Source organism: Trachinotus anak, unplaced genomic scaffold, assembly GCF_046630095.1.
Source record: "Trachinotus anak isolate AG129_WGS33_773 ecotype Australia unplaced genomic scaffold, CSIRO_AGI_Tana_v1 ptg000025l, whole genome shotgun sequence".
NCBI classification, from domain to species: domain Eukaryota; kingdom Metazoa; phylum Chordata; class Actinopteri; order Carangiformes; family Carangidae; genus Trachinotus; species Trachinotus anak.
This window is the reverse complement of record NW_027273876.1, coordinates 6,616,900-6,633,594: the sequence shown is the minus strand read 5'-3', so window position 1 is coordinate 6,633,594 and position 16,695 is coordinate 6,616,900. Positions and strand designations below refer to the sequence as shown.

Below are 16,695 nucleotides of genomic sequence, written 5' to 3'. Positions count from 1 at the left end.
ACATCTTTAATTGTAAATTATATTGTGACTGCAGTGGATGAAAAGAAGCATTGTGCTGCTTTGTTCATTGCCTTGTCAGTGGCCTTTGATTTAGTTGACCGCTCCCTGCTCTTACAAAAAATATTGAATATCGGTTGTGACTGGATTGCTAATGGGTAGATTCAAAATTACCAATCTGATAGACAGCAGTGTGTAAATGCAAGTAATGTTTAATCAGCTCTTTTTTATCAATAATCAAAGGTGCCCCTCAGGGTTCAATTTTAGGATCAGTCCTATTCACAATTTACAATTATATTGTCCATTCATTAGGATCAAAATTATGTCATGTCTATACAATTCAACTGTAATTCCTAATCATATAAAATTGTGTCATCTGCATACAATTGAACCGTAATGTTAAACTGTATGCAGATGACACAATTTTATATGATTAGGAATTTAACTGTAATTTTCAATTGTATGCAGATGACAACATTTTATATTGTTAGGGCTGATTCTATTGACCCACAACTGAAAGAGTCTCACGGTAGGTAACTTGATTGATGATAACTTTACTTTTGAAGTTCATGTTGAAAACTGCAGACAAAACTTGGCTTCAGAAGAATAGAACCTGAATTGAAAAGAATTGTTGAAGCTACATTTCTTTCTGTCCTGGATAAGGTTGATGTTACATATAGACATGCTGCTTTTACCATCATGAAGACCTTAGATGCTTATACCACTGCTCCTAGATTTCTTATTGGTCCTTACAATACCAATCATCACAGTCTTTATGAAAAAGTTTGATGTACCCCTCTCTGTGAGACAAGATCAAGATTAGTATATATTTATTTACAAAGCATTCTTAAATAAAGTACCAAACTACCTTACTTTGCAAATAGACCTTAATGTAGGTGCCTTCTAAACTTGCTCTCAGGACTGGATTACACTGCATGTTCCTCGGGTTAGAACTTGGAAAGAGATTTTGTGCTCTAGACTCATGGAATAATCTACAACACACTTTAAATATCAATTCCCTGATAACATATGGGAAATTTAGAGATATGCTTTTAAATATTTTAGATCTTAATGTTTTGGAATGTAATTGTTATTATTAATAGGAATTAATTCTTGTATTTCTGCTGTTTGGTTTGTTGTCTTTCTGCTTGTGCAATTTCGGAGTCATTGAAAATCAGGATCACCCCTCAATATATCCATGAGAAAATAAATAAAGGTTCATGATGATGATGAAACAAATTCTCAGAGGTAGAATGTCCGACCAGTCTGCTTCATCATCTAAAATGTCTGTCTTTTGTGTTACATATTACACATTGCCAAACTTTGAGAATGCAATAACAGTAATATTCAGCTCCTCATGCAGGGTATTTGAGGCTGTGTCCATCCTGCAACCATAACTGTGTTGCTACTCATGGTGCCACCAGCTAATATACAATCATATTATCCTGTCAAAAGCTATTAGATGTGCTTTTTGAATGACACTCTGATTTGCAAAGTCAAAACACCCCTTCTGGTATCCCAGTGGCACTAGCAGTGACAGGAAATGTGACTCATTTGTTGAGGAACGTCTCTATCGTTCATGACACTACACCATGCCTCCAGTTTTGATTTCCAAGATAGAGAGTGACACGTTCATTTCATTTGTGGGTTTGCAACAGTTCACTCAGCTCTATAGTTTTAAGAAAACATTTATTCACATTGATATCGGTACATTTTGAGTGCATTTTTTTTTTTTTACATATTGTGTATGTGCATGTAGACAAATCTCTATGTGTGTGTTCGTCCATGTGTGCCTTCTCACAAGCATGCTGATAGTGTTAAAATTCCTAAGTGTGTGTATGTGGTTTATGCACTGGGGACATAAAAGAAACATCAGTTCTGCATTTTCACTTGAATACTTATTATTTTTTGTACAACTTCTCTTTCATGTTAGAGAGACAGACCCCAAACAAACAGGAAACAAAGAAAGAAACCCCCAAATGCAACATCAGGTCTTAGCAGTAGACAGATACATTTGACAGGTAATACTGAGTTTATGAATACAGAGCATTCTCACACTAACAGTTAGTATCTCACATTCTACTAATCTAGTCTACAACACTATCTCACATCGCTGAGGAGTTTCCTCCTCCTGCTGCAGCTCCTTTTTTTCCTCCATAATTTATCCCCACTTCCTGTTAACTCCTGTGCTTTTGTCCATGTCCTCTTTTAGATGTCCTCCTCCTCTCTGTCTCTCTCTCTCTTTTTTTGCCTCCTGTTCCTCTTTATTCCTGGATGTTGAGGATCTGTGCAGACAGTCCGTGGTGCCAGTTCTTCAGCTTGGCAAAGCGAGGCCCTTTCATCTCTGACTCAAACTTCTCTCTGATAGTGAGGAAGGACGGACAAGTCTCTTACATTAGGTAACATATTTCTTCTTTAATTTCACTCTTAAAAGAATAGCTCATCATTTTGGAGTATGGTTATTTGCTTTCTTGCTGAGAGTTCACTATGAAGATTGATGCCACTGTTGTGTGTACAGTAAATATAAGGCCAGCAGCTTGTTATCGTAGCATAATCAATGGAAATGGGAGAAACAGCTATCCCAGCTTTATCTTATGGTAATGGTAAAGGTGCTGGTGGGTAGATTCTGTTATCTGTTATCTTTGGACAGTTAGATTTAGGTTAAAATAAGTAGTGTGTCAAGCTTAGTGCATCATCATGGTTTCCACAGTAAACATGTGGTTAAGCTTAAAGAAAAATCATGGTCATGGTCAAAAGAAAGAATGCTGACTATCAGTTTGAAACAGGAAACAAACAGCAGTCTCCAGTGTTAAAGTCCAATGTTTAGTTGACCCATCTGTCCACCCTGACCTCCTGCTTCCATGACCTTTGTTGCTATATAACAAAGTCAGCTGACTTCCTTTGTCTAAATTATTACAGCCACCAGTGGTCTTTGTCTCTTGAACATAGAGATGTTTTGGGGGCTTTTGCTGGATAGACTGATGTTGTCTCAAATGACCACTAGGTGTCACTTAACAATAAAACGTAACTATGGGTTGTGACAAGCCACTTGCACAAATGACCTATGGCATTGTTTTTCTGGGAGGACAGTCTTGTGGGTTCAATACTGTTCAGGCATGAGAGTGGTATCAGAGCAAATATTTCCCAAACTGCGGGACTCTTCCTTTAAGGAACACAAACAAGTATTCTTGATTTATCCAGTGTGCTACTGTCTGCAAAAGTGAGGACTCTGTAACAACTCCTCCTTACCTCGACCTCTGCAGGGCTTCCTCATCTGGGTCTTGCACTGTATGGAGAGAGAAACTTGTTAAGGACTCACTAATGAGATGATAACTGAGTCTGAACAAGAAGTGAGGATTAGCAGAGATGATTATCAAGAAGGTCAAGAGAGAAATTAGGGAAGGCATAAGGGAAAAAAAAGTAATGAGTGTACTGACGGTATTCAGTGCCAGTGATGTGGGCCAGCATTCTGAAGCTCTTGGACTGCAGATTGGCAGCGCGGCGAGCCCACTCAGACATGTCCTGGTTTACCTCTCCTGGCCTGATCACTGCCTGGTACACTGGAGACGCACAGTCTACCACAGGGTCCTTGACAGGCAGAACCCCACTGCAGGGTAGAGAGTACTGTTAGAGTTCTGAGTGTGTAGTATGTCCTGTGTGCAAAGACCCAAAATGAAAAAAATACTGATCATCATGAATCAAATGACCATCTACAATGACAGGAGATATATTATTATATATTTAGGTATGTTTGGTTCTTACATCCATTCTATGTCTCAAATGGCAAGAAAATAAAAAATAAAGTGTATATATATATGTATATATATATATATATATATATATATATACACTTTTCTGTACTAACATTTCAGCAGTAGTTTCAAGTTTCAAGTCTGATGCATATCTGACCACACATCACTTCATCACTGAGGTCAGAAGTGTTGCAGATTTAAGGTGTTAAGTTGCTCCCAGACAATTTAACTTCACGACATGTTTATTCATTTCTCTAATTATTATAATTACGTACATTTCTGTGTGTAGCAAAATCAGACAATATTGGTGAAAGTAAAGGTGTTGCAGTCTGTTCCTGAGATTGCTGTCTTTTTGAAAAACTTTTACTTTTATTATATTAGAGTTGTAGAGGTTGTTAAGATGAAACAGTCAAGTGCGACACTGCACAACAAACCAAATCCTATCAAAAATACTTTTATTATTTCATCAACTAAAATTAAATTCACTTTTTATTTAATTGTGAGCAGTTATTACATTTTTCTTCTCCTGCATACATTAGAGTCTGTTTGTTGAGTATTTATATTCACTGTACTTCAGTTATCCCATAGTTTTACTCTGGCGGTGTCTGCAGTGTAAAGTACGCAGTAAATACTGGAGTGAGTTTACACAGCAACATAACTGAATAGTGTTTTTTCAGCATTCTTTAATGAGTAATGTTAGAAAAGTCAGTCAATACCGATCGGGTAGTAGTTGTTTGAAAACCTGTGATTTGATACTCAGAACATTCCCATGCCATGAAATCCCATCAGGTTCCTCAGGCTTTGATGCTGTTGGCTGCTTTTTCTTTAGACGTGGACTTCAAAAAGGACCCAAACACGACTTGCACTCTCACACTCTGACCAAAGTACTTCTAAGTACTTCTACACACATAACTGAGTCCGTGATGGCCTTGTGGTTAGTGAGTTTATTCATCAAACACCTTGGTTTGACACATAACACGTCATGAAGAGATGTAAAAACATAAACACATTAAAAGAGAAAAATGGATGCTGTGGAACTTGGAAACATTTTCAGTTGGATATTAGTTTATGTGACATATGGAGCAATGCACAAGCTGTTAGGAAGTCGGGAGACGAAGGAGACACATGTACGAGGTGAGGCGGGATGGAAAAGGAGCGCTGCTGTACTTACGCCAAGGGGGAGCCTGCCTCCTCACTGGGGTCGCAACCAGGAAGGGAAGATGGGGAGGGATGGGTGGAGGACAGCACAGGTGTGGTTGGTTGGTTGGTTGTTTGGTTGTGGATGGAATGAGCAGAGGAAAGTGGGTGAAAGGAAGGGAGGAGTACGTGGCACGAACACAGACAACAGGGAAAAGCCCGGCCATACGTACAGTACAGTAGACATCCGAGTTGTAGCAGCGTAGGCTTAAGGTGTGCTTACACGTTTAAAAGCTGCTTTTTCTTTGGGCTTCTCAGGCAGAATATCTTAAGGGTCGATTCACCCAAATTACAAAAACTGTCTCATCAGTGTGATGTGATGTCAAGTGCGTGAGTGTGGAGAGCACATAAGAGACCGGAGAGGGGATTAGTTTGATTGTGCGACCTCACCTGTCGTGTCCCTTGGCCTGTGACTGCCCTGCGATGGCGTCCATGATAGCATCCTGTGAGTACATGCTGATTGGCGTGTTGTACTGGGCGTGAATGATGGTGGCCTTTCCACCCGGACCCCTCACCTCAATGGGCTTGTGGGTGGACAGGGCTGAGTCTTTCAGAGCTATGGGGTTGAAGCTGGGTGTGTACTCCACACTGTCAGTGTCGGGGTGGAGGGGTCAGAGGTCAGTGGGTTGAAGAGGAGGTTTCAGGTGCAGGGGTGAAGGAGTGAGAGGTTAAGACACAGGGAAGGAGAGAGGAATTTGAGAGGAGAGAAACGACAGAAAGCAGTGAAGGGAGGAAACTGGGTCAGCATGTAGTAATGCAACTGACAGACAGGGGGAGCTGTTGTACCGCTCAATATTAACTTTTACTGTGACCTTGTGTACTCTAAGTACATTCACCTACTCAGAGAAAATACACATCACACTAAAGTATACCTGTGTCCCAGTTCCATACTACATCCAGACTTTGAGCATTTTTGAGGCTGAAAATATTCACATTGGAAAACTGTCAAAAATCAGTCAACTCAAAGTTACTTTTTCCCCTCAAGGATTCTGATTAATTTCCACGACAACAATGAGAATAAGAATAGAAAACAAAAAAATCTAGATTAAAAAAAATAAAAAAATGGCAGAAATACTGACAATGGCATCCTCTATTGGAAGGAGGGATACTTAAGTAAATGAAACAATATGTATTTTGTTGTATGCTTTGTTGTTGTATACTTTCAAAAAACCCTCCAAAACTTCACATATCAGTACATAGTGTATACTGTTTTGCATTAATATGTAATGTGGAATTGGGACAGAGGTTTAATCCATCATGACTTGCAGCCAAACGACTCTGTTGTGTCACTAATGATAATATAGAAAGTTTGACTAGAGGGAAACAACCACAAATCTGACAGAACAGTCCAATGAAAACCAAACATGCTAATTTATCACAACAACCACCAGGCCAAACTGACAGGACCACAGCACAGACGATTATCTGCATTTTTTTTTTTCAAATGATGCAAATGACACACACATACACACAAACACACAGCGTTTTACTGATACACACGACTGCCCATGCATTTATTGCATGAGCAGTAATACACCGGTTCATATTCACAAAATGAATATGAAAGCTAAAGAGGACCAGCAAAGATATAAGGATCTAGTGTAGGAAGAGTTCAACATTAGAAAAAAGTATTAGCATTAATTATATTCAGGTATTGAAAATAATAATATTATTTATAATTAATAATAATGAAACTGTGTTAATATGTATATTACTCCGTCTATGGTAAAATCAAACTGCTCCATATACTTTAATCTTAGGTTCTTTAGCTTAATTTTATTAAGTATAATTTCATTTAAGTATGTTTGTAAAATCTTTATCGATGTCATGAATGAGAAAAATGTTGTGAAGGAAAAGCAGAAAGTCTCACACAGTTTACTCAAGTCAAGTAGTGGCACCTTTAGACTGTACTGAGGGACAGTACTTGAGTAAATGTAGTTTTTTTTACTTTTCACTTCAGGAGCTCAGGTGCTGTTAATAACATGTCTTAGTTGTTGTTGCAGTTACCTGAAGACACAAATGAGCAGCACACTCAATATGCGGTTAAAGTTACACTGAGGCTTCACACACATGAAAACATGTCGGACTCAGCTTCACTTCACGCCAGAATCACCAGCGACAGATCTCTAAAAACGAATCCTTTCTCATACTTCATGCACATTAAACACAGAGGAACATGTCGGTACTGACTTTGCAGCTGTGTTTGCGATAACCTGAAACACACCAGAGAGGGACGGACAGACAGACAGAGAAGGAGAGAATGTAATGAATCACCAGCGGTACTTTTGGTGATAACAATGGCACAGAGTGTTTGTGGGAAACTATCCAAATAACAGTGCAGTCCTGTAATCCCATGTACAGGTAAGAATAGCCGCTATATTTCCCAGCTTCCCCTGCATCATCAGGAGTGACTGACAAGGACAGAAGTGTCTCAATCACATGACACAGGATGGAGGGGAGGGGTTGGTCAGGGAGGTCTGCAGAGACACATTTAGCACAGAACAGACACAAATATACACAACTCCACAAACCACCTGATCCACCTATGTCAGAACTGCAGCCATGAATACGGGTTGTAGGCAGAAGCACACAAGCTGCCATTACACTTGTAACTCTTAGGATTTCACCTTTTGATCCACAAAAACTGTCTGCAACCTGATGAACTTATTATTAAATCATCCATTTGTTCTTATCACAGGGAAAGAAATCACCAGAAATCATCAAACAGAGGCGTCCTAACCTCACAGTATCCTAACGTTGGTTTCAAACCAGCACTTTAAGACTAAATAACGTCCACAGCTTCATCTGTCAGAGGGGGCGAATGCTGACCATGAACAACCCAAACATCTCTGCTTTCTCTTTCAGGGAAATGTGTGCAGTGTCACGCTCCCACTGCAGCAGTGGCGGCGGTGCATGAGAGTGCAACACATAAATCAGACGTCAGATTCATCAATAGAGAGCCAAAGTGAAACTGGAACGTCCAGGTTCTAGAAAACCTCATTCAAAATCCCATTGAGATTTATCATTAATACATAGTTTATTCAGTATTTGTTTTGGAGGCAGCAGAGATTATAATGAGTATGAGTTTTATGTGCGAATATCGGTGAAGTGGATGCTGAAAGTAAAGTCCAGGAACAAGCTTTTTTCAGGAGCACTGATGAATGAATGATTGCACCATTGAGTAACAGGAGCTTTTGAGTTAACCTGTATCTGGTGTCATGGCTTTGGCTCTCTATACAGTACACAGATGTGTTCAGGATACAGTAGGTGATGTGGAACGTGCTCGGCGGCACCTCACACGTGAGACATCTCCCTACTGACTCGGGGGGGTTAGGGTCTTATCTCAGGTTTGGAAAAGAGGCATTCAGGGGATTCAGGATGATGGTGTGTAATCGGAGCGGAACATTCCATGACCATGTACAACAGCTGCTCTCTCCTGTGTGTGTGTGAGTGTTTGCGTGTGTGTGCCAGAGGAATCGGAGGCTCCATGTACTCGGTGAGGTGGGGCCGTTGGCATGGTACTTGCCGTCATCGTCCTCTCTGCCTGGAGCACGTTTCCTGACACCTGACTTATCCCTGGCTCTTACTGTATAAAGCAGCTCCGCTCCAGAGGGGAAACGCATTAGTGGAGACTGATACCTGGACGTTATATGTCAGAGGCCATGCACATTACACCCTTAACTAACCTCGGCAAGTATTTCATGACTTCACCCACACTCATGCCATCCGACTGAGGAGAGTTCCCTCAACAGAAACATAAAGGTTTTATAAGTAACATTCAGAAAATCCTTGGTATTGACGACACCGGTGGCCGTTAAATGAACTGCAGTCAGCATCCTGTTGCTCGCGCATGTGCTGGCACTCCGAAGATAGGCGCCAGCTAACATCCTGAGCATCAGCCAAAACAGTAACGTGACAGAGACTGAATGTGACTGACCGGCATCATGTTGATAGATGAGGTAACTAAAGCTGCACTGTTATAGTTTGACTATAAACTATATTTTAGACTATATTTGTGCTGACATGGCGCTAAACAAACAAAGCGTTGAGATAGGTCTGGCTGTGAAAGACTATAGTTAGACTATGTTATGAGGTCCCTCCATGAATCAAAATTTCCATTTGGCCAGATGGCCTTCACAACTACAAACTTTTTTATTTTGTTTGTTGCTTTTTGCACCTACTTGGAGTTTGTGTTGGGGTCTGTGTTGTGTGGTAGGTTGATTGCTGACCGTAGCTGACTCCTAAGCTAACGTTATCTAGTGTTGCAGACTGTTGCCACAGAGTGGAAGACAGGCAGTGAGGTGACCTGACTGTAACCCTACATTATGTACTTTATTTGGAGCCACTCTCCCTACAGCACCAAATGTGTATTCATCCACAGCTGAAAATAGTCCCCAACAAATACTCTATTTACAAGCATCTTCTAAAAATGACAGTGCCCAGCTGTTTTAGGAAATTACTGAGCCTTATTTAAAAATAAAACATATATGTGATGTGTTTTTAGACATCCAGATAAGGAAGTTAAAAAGTATAAGCAAAATGCTAAAATAAAAAATCACTCAGTCCAGCTTTTTATTTGCAAATATTGCCTGCTATTTTATGACAGTAAACTGAATCTAAATGGGTTTTATAAAGTTAGTCTGACAAAACATTTGAAGATGATACTTTGGGCGCTGGAACCTTTGTCTTCTCGTGGCCTCATATTATTCACAAGTTTGCTTTTGCCTCAAGCTAACTCAGCTGTAGTTACAAATGTTCACCTTCCTGTAACCTCAACAGCAGTTTCACCCCACAAAAAAAAAAAAAATCTGTACGAGCAAGTATCTGCTTCCCCAGGCAACACAGAAATAAGTACTCTGCTCTGGGCTTTATGTTCCCATCAGCATCTGAGGACGGGGGCCGACATGTTTGCTACAAGATAAAAGGCCCCAAAAAAGAAAATTAGGGAGCTGAAACAGCAAAAAGAGTTTAAACTCTTTAAAAAGATTTCCTTTTTGCAACATCCTCTTCCCAGTTTTATTTTTACTTCATAATACATGAGTCTGTCCCATTCACAAGAACTGAAGAAACCAAAAGCTCATTCATATCGTCCTCTAACCACTGACCGCTTGAATCTCAGGCCAATTTGACAGCATCAGAAAACATTTGAATGCAGCGCTGAGGCCACACGACCTTTAGTTCAGTATCTGAGATCTGCCTGTAATAAAGATCATGAAATGACCCTGTAGTCTGATCTCCTGCTATTCTGTTACCTGGAGACAGGCCAGGTATGTTTGTGTGTACGCTCCCAAAATAGTGCCGCGTGTGCGAGGAATGAATGCTGGGATAGCGGTGGAAAGTTCTGAGTAGATTTTCTCATCACGGTCCTGTTAATGTGAGGTTAAACAAAGGTGTGATTCCACTCCTCTAGGGTGAATGTTACATTTTCCTTTATTAGCCTGTGGGTGTGTTGGTTTTTGGGGTGATCCCTGAAGGAGTTAAATCATCGCCTCTCAGTGTTACATAACTGGAGGTTAAATATCCTTTTGGTAACCTACCCCAACGATGAAACTCCCCTGGCAGCTGCCGACCCTTCTCCTAACTTGCCTTGCATCAGCATCATTTCTTTGAGAGTTTCTGGAGAGTAGAGGCCGATGGGGGAATTGTACTGCCCCCGCTGACCTGGTGGAGATACGGCAGCTGCTGCAGAGGAGGCAGGAGCCTTGACCGGGGTCAAGAGGAGCTCTGGATCTTTTTTAAGCACTTGGAAGTCATTCCTTTCGGAAGGCTTTTTATCCTGGAAAAATTTCATAGAACACTGACATTTCCATTTGAAATTTGTCTCCAAAATGTTTCAGGCTGATCCCCTCTATCATCTTCTCTAACTTCCTAAAAAGAAGGGAAGAGGTTGATGTACAGATATAAAGCTTTAAAGTGAAATGACACTTAAAGGAGCTGCTCATTTTCTCTTAATTTTCCTGTCATGTGGTCTGTTTTTGTGGTTTGCTGACCTCTGACCTCTGCACAGGACTCCCTGCAGTTGCACTGTGAATATTTTACACTAGAGGGCAGCAGGACACTGCCTGACGGTGCCATTAAAGAACCAATGTTCTCACAAACATGGGACAAGAGTACAAAACAGGAATGACAGACATATATACAAATATGTACAAGTATGCAGACACACATTTTATGGTTGCATGGATAAGTGATACTTTGTGTGTGTTTACTTGAAGACACTGTGGGTGTTTATACCTTCTGGTGGGGGATGACTGGCATGGGTGAGTCCATTCTTGGAGTTGCTGTGGGGACTGGTGCGGGACGTCTCGATCTGTAGATTAGACAACAAAGTATCACAGCCTTTGAGATGAACTGTCTCTAGGTGCATTTCTGAGTTTAGCTCATGTTTGTAAACATGATTTTATGACATCACAACGAGTTGCAGAGCCAATCATGGACCAGAATGAAACTTACACAAGTGTAGACTGTAATTTAACTGAGAATGAATCCAGCATTACACTTTGAAATATTGACACAAAATATTGTGGATTTTCCCCTGAGGGAGAAGGGCTAGATGTGCTTTTTAAAAGTTAATAAAACTTTTTTTGTGGAAAAATATATCAGATGTAAATCATTATTAATTGCAGAGAATTTTTATGTGTCTTAAAACATGTCTGAAGCAGCATGTTTGGCTATTTTTAAGGCACTGATTTAATCCAACAGCCTTTTGGGGACGGGTGTTTTTTTGTGTAAGTGTGCTGGTTGTTTACTTCTGCATGGTGAGTGACAGTTTGGTGGTGGCAGTCTTGATCTTGTTCTGGGCCTCCAGGTGCGTCATCCCATCAGTGTTAACCCCATCAATGGCTGAGATAATGTCGCCCTGGGTCAGGCTGCCGCCCGCTGCCTTGCTGCCTGGAGTTATCTATGGAGGGGTCAACAGAGCAGGTGACACAAGGACCACTAACACAAATTCCTCAGGAAACATACAAGCTGAACTGAAAAAGATACAAATATGTTGCAGGGTGAGTGAAAATTTGTGCACGCTGGGTGTGGAATTAAGAATCTAAGAGCTCTGGTGTGTATCAGGAGAAATTTAAAATGTAAATCAACATTAAGTCTGTTCATTTGACTGTTCATTTTTGCCTTAAAGCCCAGGTCAAAACAGCTTTACAGCTCAGCTGACGGGATTTCCTCTGTGATGCAGCGCCTCAGTCCATGTAGCATTTATGCTGCGAATGCAGCAGCTCAGTAAATGAGGCTTAAAGGTAGAGATGAGAAAGGTTGATCAAGCAAAACCAACTAATCCATTCCATCTGCGCATAAAGTGCCTGGATTCAAATTTTGCTGTTAGGGTGATCGACAGAGTGGAACCACGCTTTATCTGACAGTCTCATCAGTCACCACAGCAGCAAATAAGGCTGTGACTGAGATAAATGTGGAGAAACAAGGCAGAATTATCTTATTTCTAATAATGTGAAATGAACATGATCAGGATCCCGTAGTACAGGATAAAGCAGGATGGGGGCAGGGAAGTAAAGGGACTGAGAAAGAATTTTAGAAAGCAGTTTCTTCCATGTTTTACTCCTTTTCTATAGTCATCTATATATTATTGACCTTCAGCTGAATAGTTGTTCTGCTGGCTGTGCCTCAGTGGTTAAACGACACACAGAGGAGGTTTTAACTGAGCTCAGAGGCCTGGGGCATACAGTATTGGGTCTAGGCTTACAGTCAACTCGTTAGAGTTAAAAATAAGCAGTGCTGTTGATGCCTGAGGCTTCACAGTGATCGACCCAGCTGAGCCCCCACTGCCGTACCCCAACACACACACACCCCTCCAACACACCTGCTGCTGACATTCATTCACGACTTCCTCAGTTTTATCTTTTTTCTGTTTACATTAATTATAGTGCTCCTCTCTACAAGCCACAGTCCCCCTGCTTTGTCTCCATCTTTTTTTTCAGACTATCACTCACGTCCTCATTCCTCCTGTCAGCCTTTCTCCCTCTTTTGTTTGCTATTTGCATGTCTTTCTTTCTTTAGCGTTTCAATTCCAGTCATTATACCAGTGTGTGTGTGTGTGTGTGTGCGTGTGTGTGTGTTTGTAGAAAGCAGAGTTACAGCACACAGGCAAGGTGATAGCAGGCGGAGAAAAGTGATTTCTGCATGGCTGCCTCTGTGTAATCAAACACACATGTGGACACATAACATCGCCCGACCCCTCCGTCATGCATGTTTTCATATGAATCAAATATTTCAAATGTACCAGATGACAAACAGAGGATGGAGATGAAAACAGAAGCACTACATTGGACAGATAAATGTTGGGCAGGGAGATTTATCTTTTTTAAAAAAAACCTTTCTTGCATGTTTTTATATTGTGTCAAAATGCATTAGATCTGTCTATAAAAAGGAAATATAGTCAATCAACTCGTTTTTTGCACATGCACAAGCTCATGACTATAGCCAATCAAAAGCCAGAGAGCTGTTTTCATTCATTTAGAAATATCTCAGCCTCATGAGAGCATGTAAATAGACCCAAGTCACATGGACAACACATACTGAGAGAGTTAGGATTAGGGCTGCTACTGTACTTCAGCAGCTTTGCTTCACTGTAACTATGACAACCTCACTGATTCTCATAAAATCACTTGACAGGAGAAAACCAGTTTGTTTTGTCACGCATTTCATGGCCATCATTTAAGTTTGACTAACAAGCTGTAAGGAATCCACTGTCTTCATTCCTCTGTCCTTTCTTAGTTCTTGGCAGAAGTAGTCTGACACCCAAACTGCGGTCGTGTTACGTCAAACTGTAACAGCATCCCGAGCTGTCACGTCAAGCTGCAGTGTTTTATGTTAACCTGCCGGAGGACGTCACAGCCACAGGATGAACAACAAATCCAGTGACACAATATCATACCAGACTCGGATCAAACTTCCCCTATAGTTGCCTAAGACTGGGATCAGGAGACAATAAAGTAAGAGCTATCTGGAGCTGTGGATCAATATGACACAGGCTGATCAGCAGCTGAGCATCAGGCAGGACTGAGGAATGAGGAGCTGGAGGTGCACAGCTAATATCCACCCTGTTCTGCTCAGGTAAACATCACCGCCTCTGTGCCTCTTTCCCCTCCTTTCTCTCATCTCCTGAATCTATCAACCCATCCATCCATCATCCATCCACAGCGAAGGTGCCCACTCAGGAGCAGCTCCGAAAGCTGAAACTGACCATAAGCGAGGAATAAAGCTTACTGAAGGTAACACAAGCTGCCATTAGCTTCCTCGCTCACCTCTCTCCATCCATCCACATCTCCTCCCATGCTATTTAAAGGAAATGCTGTAAATACACCAGCAGTCCTGCCAGAGAGAGAGACAGAGAGAGAGAGGGAGAGAGAGAGGGGGAGAGACCCTGTCTATCTGCTAAAGTTAAAACTAATCTGCTGTTGTTATTTGCAGACTGACACTTTATTTCCCCCCTTTTCTTACACTCTATTCATTTTAAGAATATATTCTATATTTAAACTGAGGGTCGAGGGTGTTTTAAGGCACATATAAGAAAACAGAGTTATTATATTTTTGTCTGCTGTCACAAGTCTTTAACTTTAGTTTTTAAAAGACCATCAGTCTCAAGAACATCAATAATCACTCTTCTGAACTGGTGACTTGAGTCTGCTGAGCTAAAAAGAAATGATTCCACTTTAGTCACTTTAGATGTTTATGACATTTGGGGTAGAGAGGAGATATTTGAATTTGTACATAAAGTAATCAAAGTATCTATTTTACTTGTTTTTTTCCCCAAAGTGTAATATTCATAGAAATTAAGATTGGTAAAAGTGAATTATTGCAGCAGCAGCTCCACTCCAGTGGCGGTACTCCCGTCTTTCCACGGCCGCTCTATTCTAGAAATCTCTCTGGAGATTACGTCTGAGCCTCCATGCAATCATCATGTACAGCAACATTACATAACCAGCTACTGCACAGCCACTGCTCACACACACACACACACACTTACAAATCACACCTGCGCGCACATATCACACACATGTACCGTATGCACATGCATAGACACAAGCTTGATGAAGCAGAGAGCACGTTGTCAAAGTCAAACCTGGTGAAAAGGTGATTTCCAGTTGAAACTGGGCCAAATTTGGTTTGGAAAAATTACAGTTTTCCATCATCTAGGTTACATGTAATTATCTGAGGGACTGTAGTTTAAGTGTAGAGGTCCGTTAATAAAACTGTTTCACTTACAGTCATTTAATTGTTGCAGTGGTTAGATGTAACCTAGATGCCTAAAACATTTTTTCGAGAGACCTGCAAATCACCAAAATGATGCTTGCTCTGATTTACAAGCAGGAAAATGTTCATGAAGGTGAAGCTTTTTAAAGTTAGAGGGATGAGTTGTGTGTTTACATCATTGTGCATGTGTATGTTGGTTTTTATTATCTTTGGGTAGATCAGTTTGACAAAATCAGATCATCAGTGTACCACAGTCAGAGCTGGAGATCTTCAGTTTCAAACTGTTTTGTCATATTTCATGAAAAACGTGACACGGCGGCTGCATTGTTTTCTCCCAGCATATTATCACTTTGCCACTGTTTGTGAGCTCTCTTGTCAATGTCACACCACTTGTTGCTTTTGTTTTTTGTTTTTTGTCACAGCACATCTGAGCCCGTGAGGGTGACTCTGTCCTTACCCTGGAGATGGTGAGTGGCATGTTGAAGTCCTTTCCTCCCTGTAGTCTGAAGCCCCATGGAGCAGGGCCATTCAGAGTCACTGTGTACGTACTCATCTTCGGTTAAACGTCTGAACTCCTCCTGCTAGCAAACTCCCGCTGGCTGTGTGGTTTCCCCTCCTGCTCGGCGTGCCCTTGTTCTCCGTCCTCCCCTGCTATCCTTTTGTCCCAGCCAGCACCTCCTCCGTCAGCCCTGGCTTCAATACCGTCTCTCCCCGTCTGCTCCCAGCTCTCAGGACAAACACCCTGGGGTGGTGGTGGTGGGAGGGTGGGTCAGGTGCTGTGGAACCTCTGTGACACACACACACACACACACACAGGCATGCATTTGTGCACACATATACACATGTGTGCAGAAAGACACACACAGAGAGAGAGAGAGAGAGAGCACAGAGCCAAGCTGAGACACAGCTGAATGACCTCCTCAAGCTCTTTCACCAAAAAAAAACTCAACAAACCTCAAATCAGAAAAGGTGCAAACTTTCAAAAATCAACATTAAACTCAGGATTAAAATGGAGAAGAGTTTCTTGCCTGCAGGGTTGCTGAGGGTGAGCGACAGACAGCCTAAGAATAGCCGAGGCGAGCAGAGACACAGGGGCCCTGGCCCTTATAAGGCCTGTAACACGAGGCCCCAGAATGCTTCACTGCCGACTCACATCGTTAATATAGACCCCTCTTACTGCCACACATTCTCTCTCTCTCTGTCTCTCTCCCTCTCTCTCTCCCTCTCTCAGCTCATGCTGCTAACACCCTATTATCCATAATGTCACGTATCACTGATGTCATTCACTTTTCAGTCTCGCAGTCCTCTGTCGCTCTGCTTGAGAAAGGAAACAACAAATTACCCAGCGGTGATTCCTTAGAAACACCCCCACCGAGCTGATGGAGCCGCCAGTCTTTGTGTTTGTGTTGGTGTGTGTGTGTTTATGTGTGTGTAATTCAATTGGCAGCGAACCACAGCTGTTAAAAGTTAAATGAAGACGGATTCAGACATTGTTCAACAGCTGGTGACAGACGTAGACTTGTTGCATTTTGTA

General features: G+C 41.5%; 1 protein-coding gene across 3 annotated transcripts; it reads right to left on the bottom strand.

Annotated features, from left to right (window-relative positions):
• Positions 1 to 1,669: 1,669 nt before the first annotated feature.
• ldb3b (LIM domain binding 3b) lies at positions 1,670 to 16,420 on the bottom strand. Of its 3 annotated transcripts, none has more exons than XM_071462761.1 (10): positions 16,190 to 16,420; positions 15,619 to 15,948; positions 11,696 to 11,847; positions 11,181 to 11,256; positions 7,137 to 7,159; positions 5,337 to 5,534; positions 4,921 to 4,944; positions 3,435 to 3,604; positions 3,247 to 3,283; positions 1,670 to 2,358 (listed from the first exon to the last, which is right to left on the bottom strand). In XM_071462761.1, exons 2-10 carry the CDS (start codon positions 15,712 to 15,714, stop codon positions 2,262 to 2,264), a joined length of 873 nt encoding a protein of 290 aa, XP_071318862.1. In that variant the 5' UTR covers positions 15,715 to 15,948; positions 16,190 to 16,420; the 3' UTR covers positions 1,670 to 2,261. The 3 variants fall into 3 exon arrangements, with proteins under 3 accessions (XP_071318862.1, XP_071318861.1, XP_071318863.1); XM_071462760.1 differs by having other exon boundaries at positions 16,116 to 16,218; XM_071462762.1 differs by lacking the exon at positions 4,921 to 4,944 and having other exon boundaries at positions 16,116 to 16,218.
• Between the last annotated feature and the right edge of the window lie 275 nt (positions 16,421 to 16,695).

Bases quoted from the DNA above. Each gene is read 5' to 3' on its own strand.
- ldb3b (XM_071462761.1), bottom strand. From the start codon at position 15,714: ATGAGTACGTACACAGTGACTCTGAATGGCCCTGCTCCATGGGGCTTC. The intron at 7,160-11,180 runs GTATAAACACCC...GGTGTGTTTCAG, and splicing joins CAGTCATCCCCCACCAGAAG to GTTATCGCAAACACAGCTGC. The intron at 3,284-3,434 runs GTCAGTACACTC...CTCTCCATACAG, and splicing joins CATCACTGGCACTGAATACC to TGCAAGACCCAGATGAGGAA.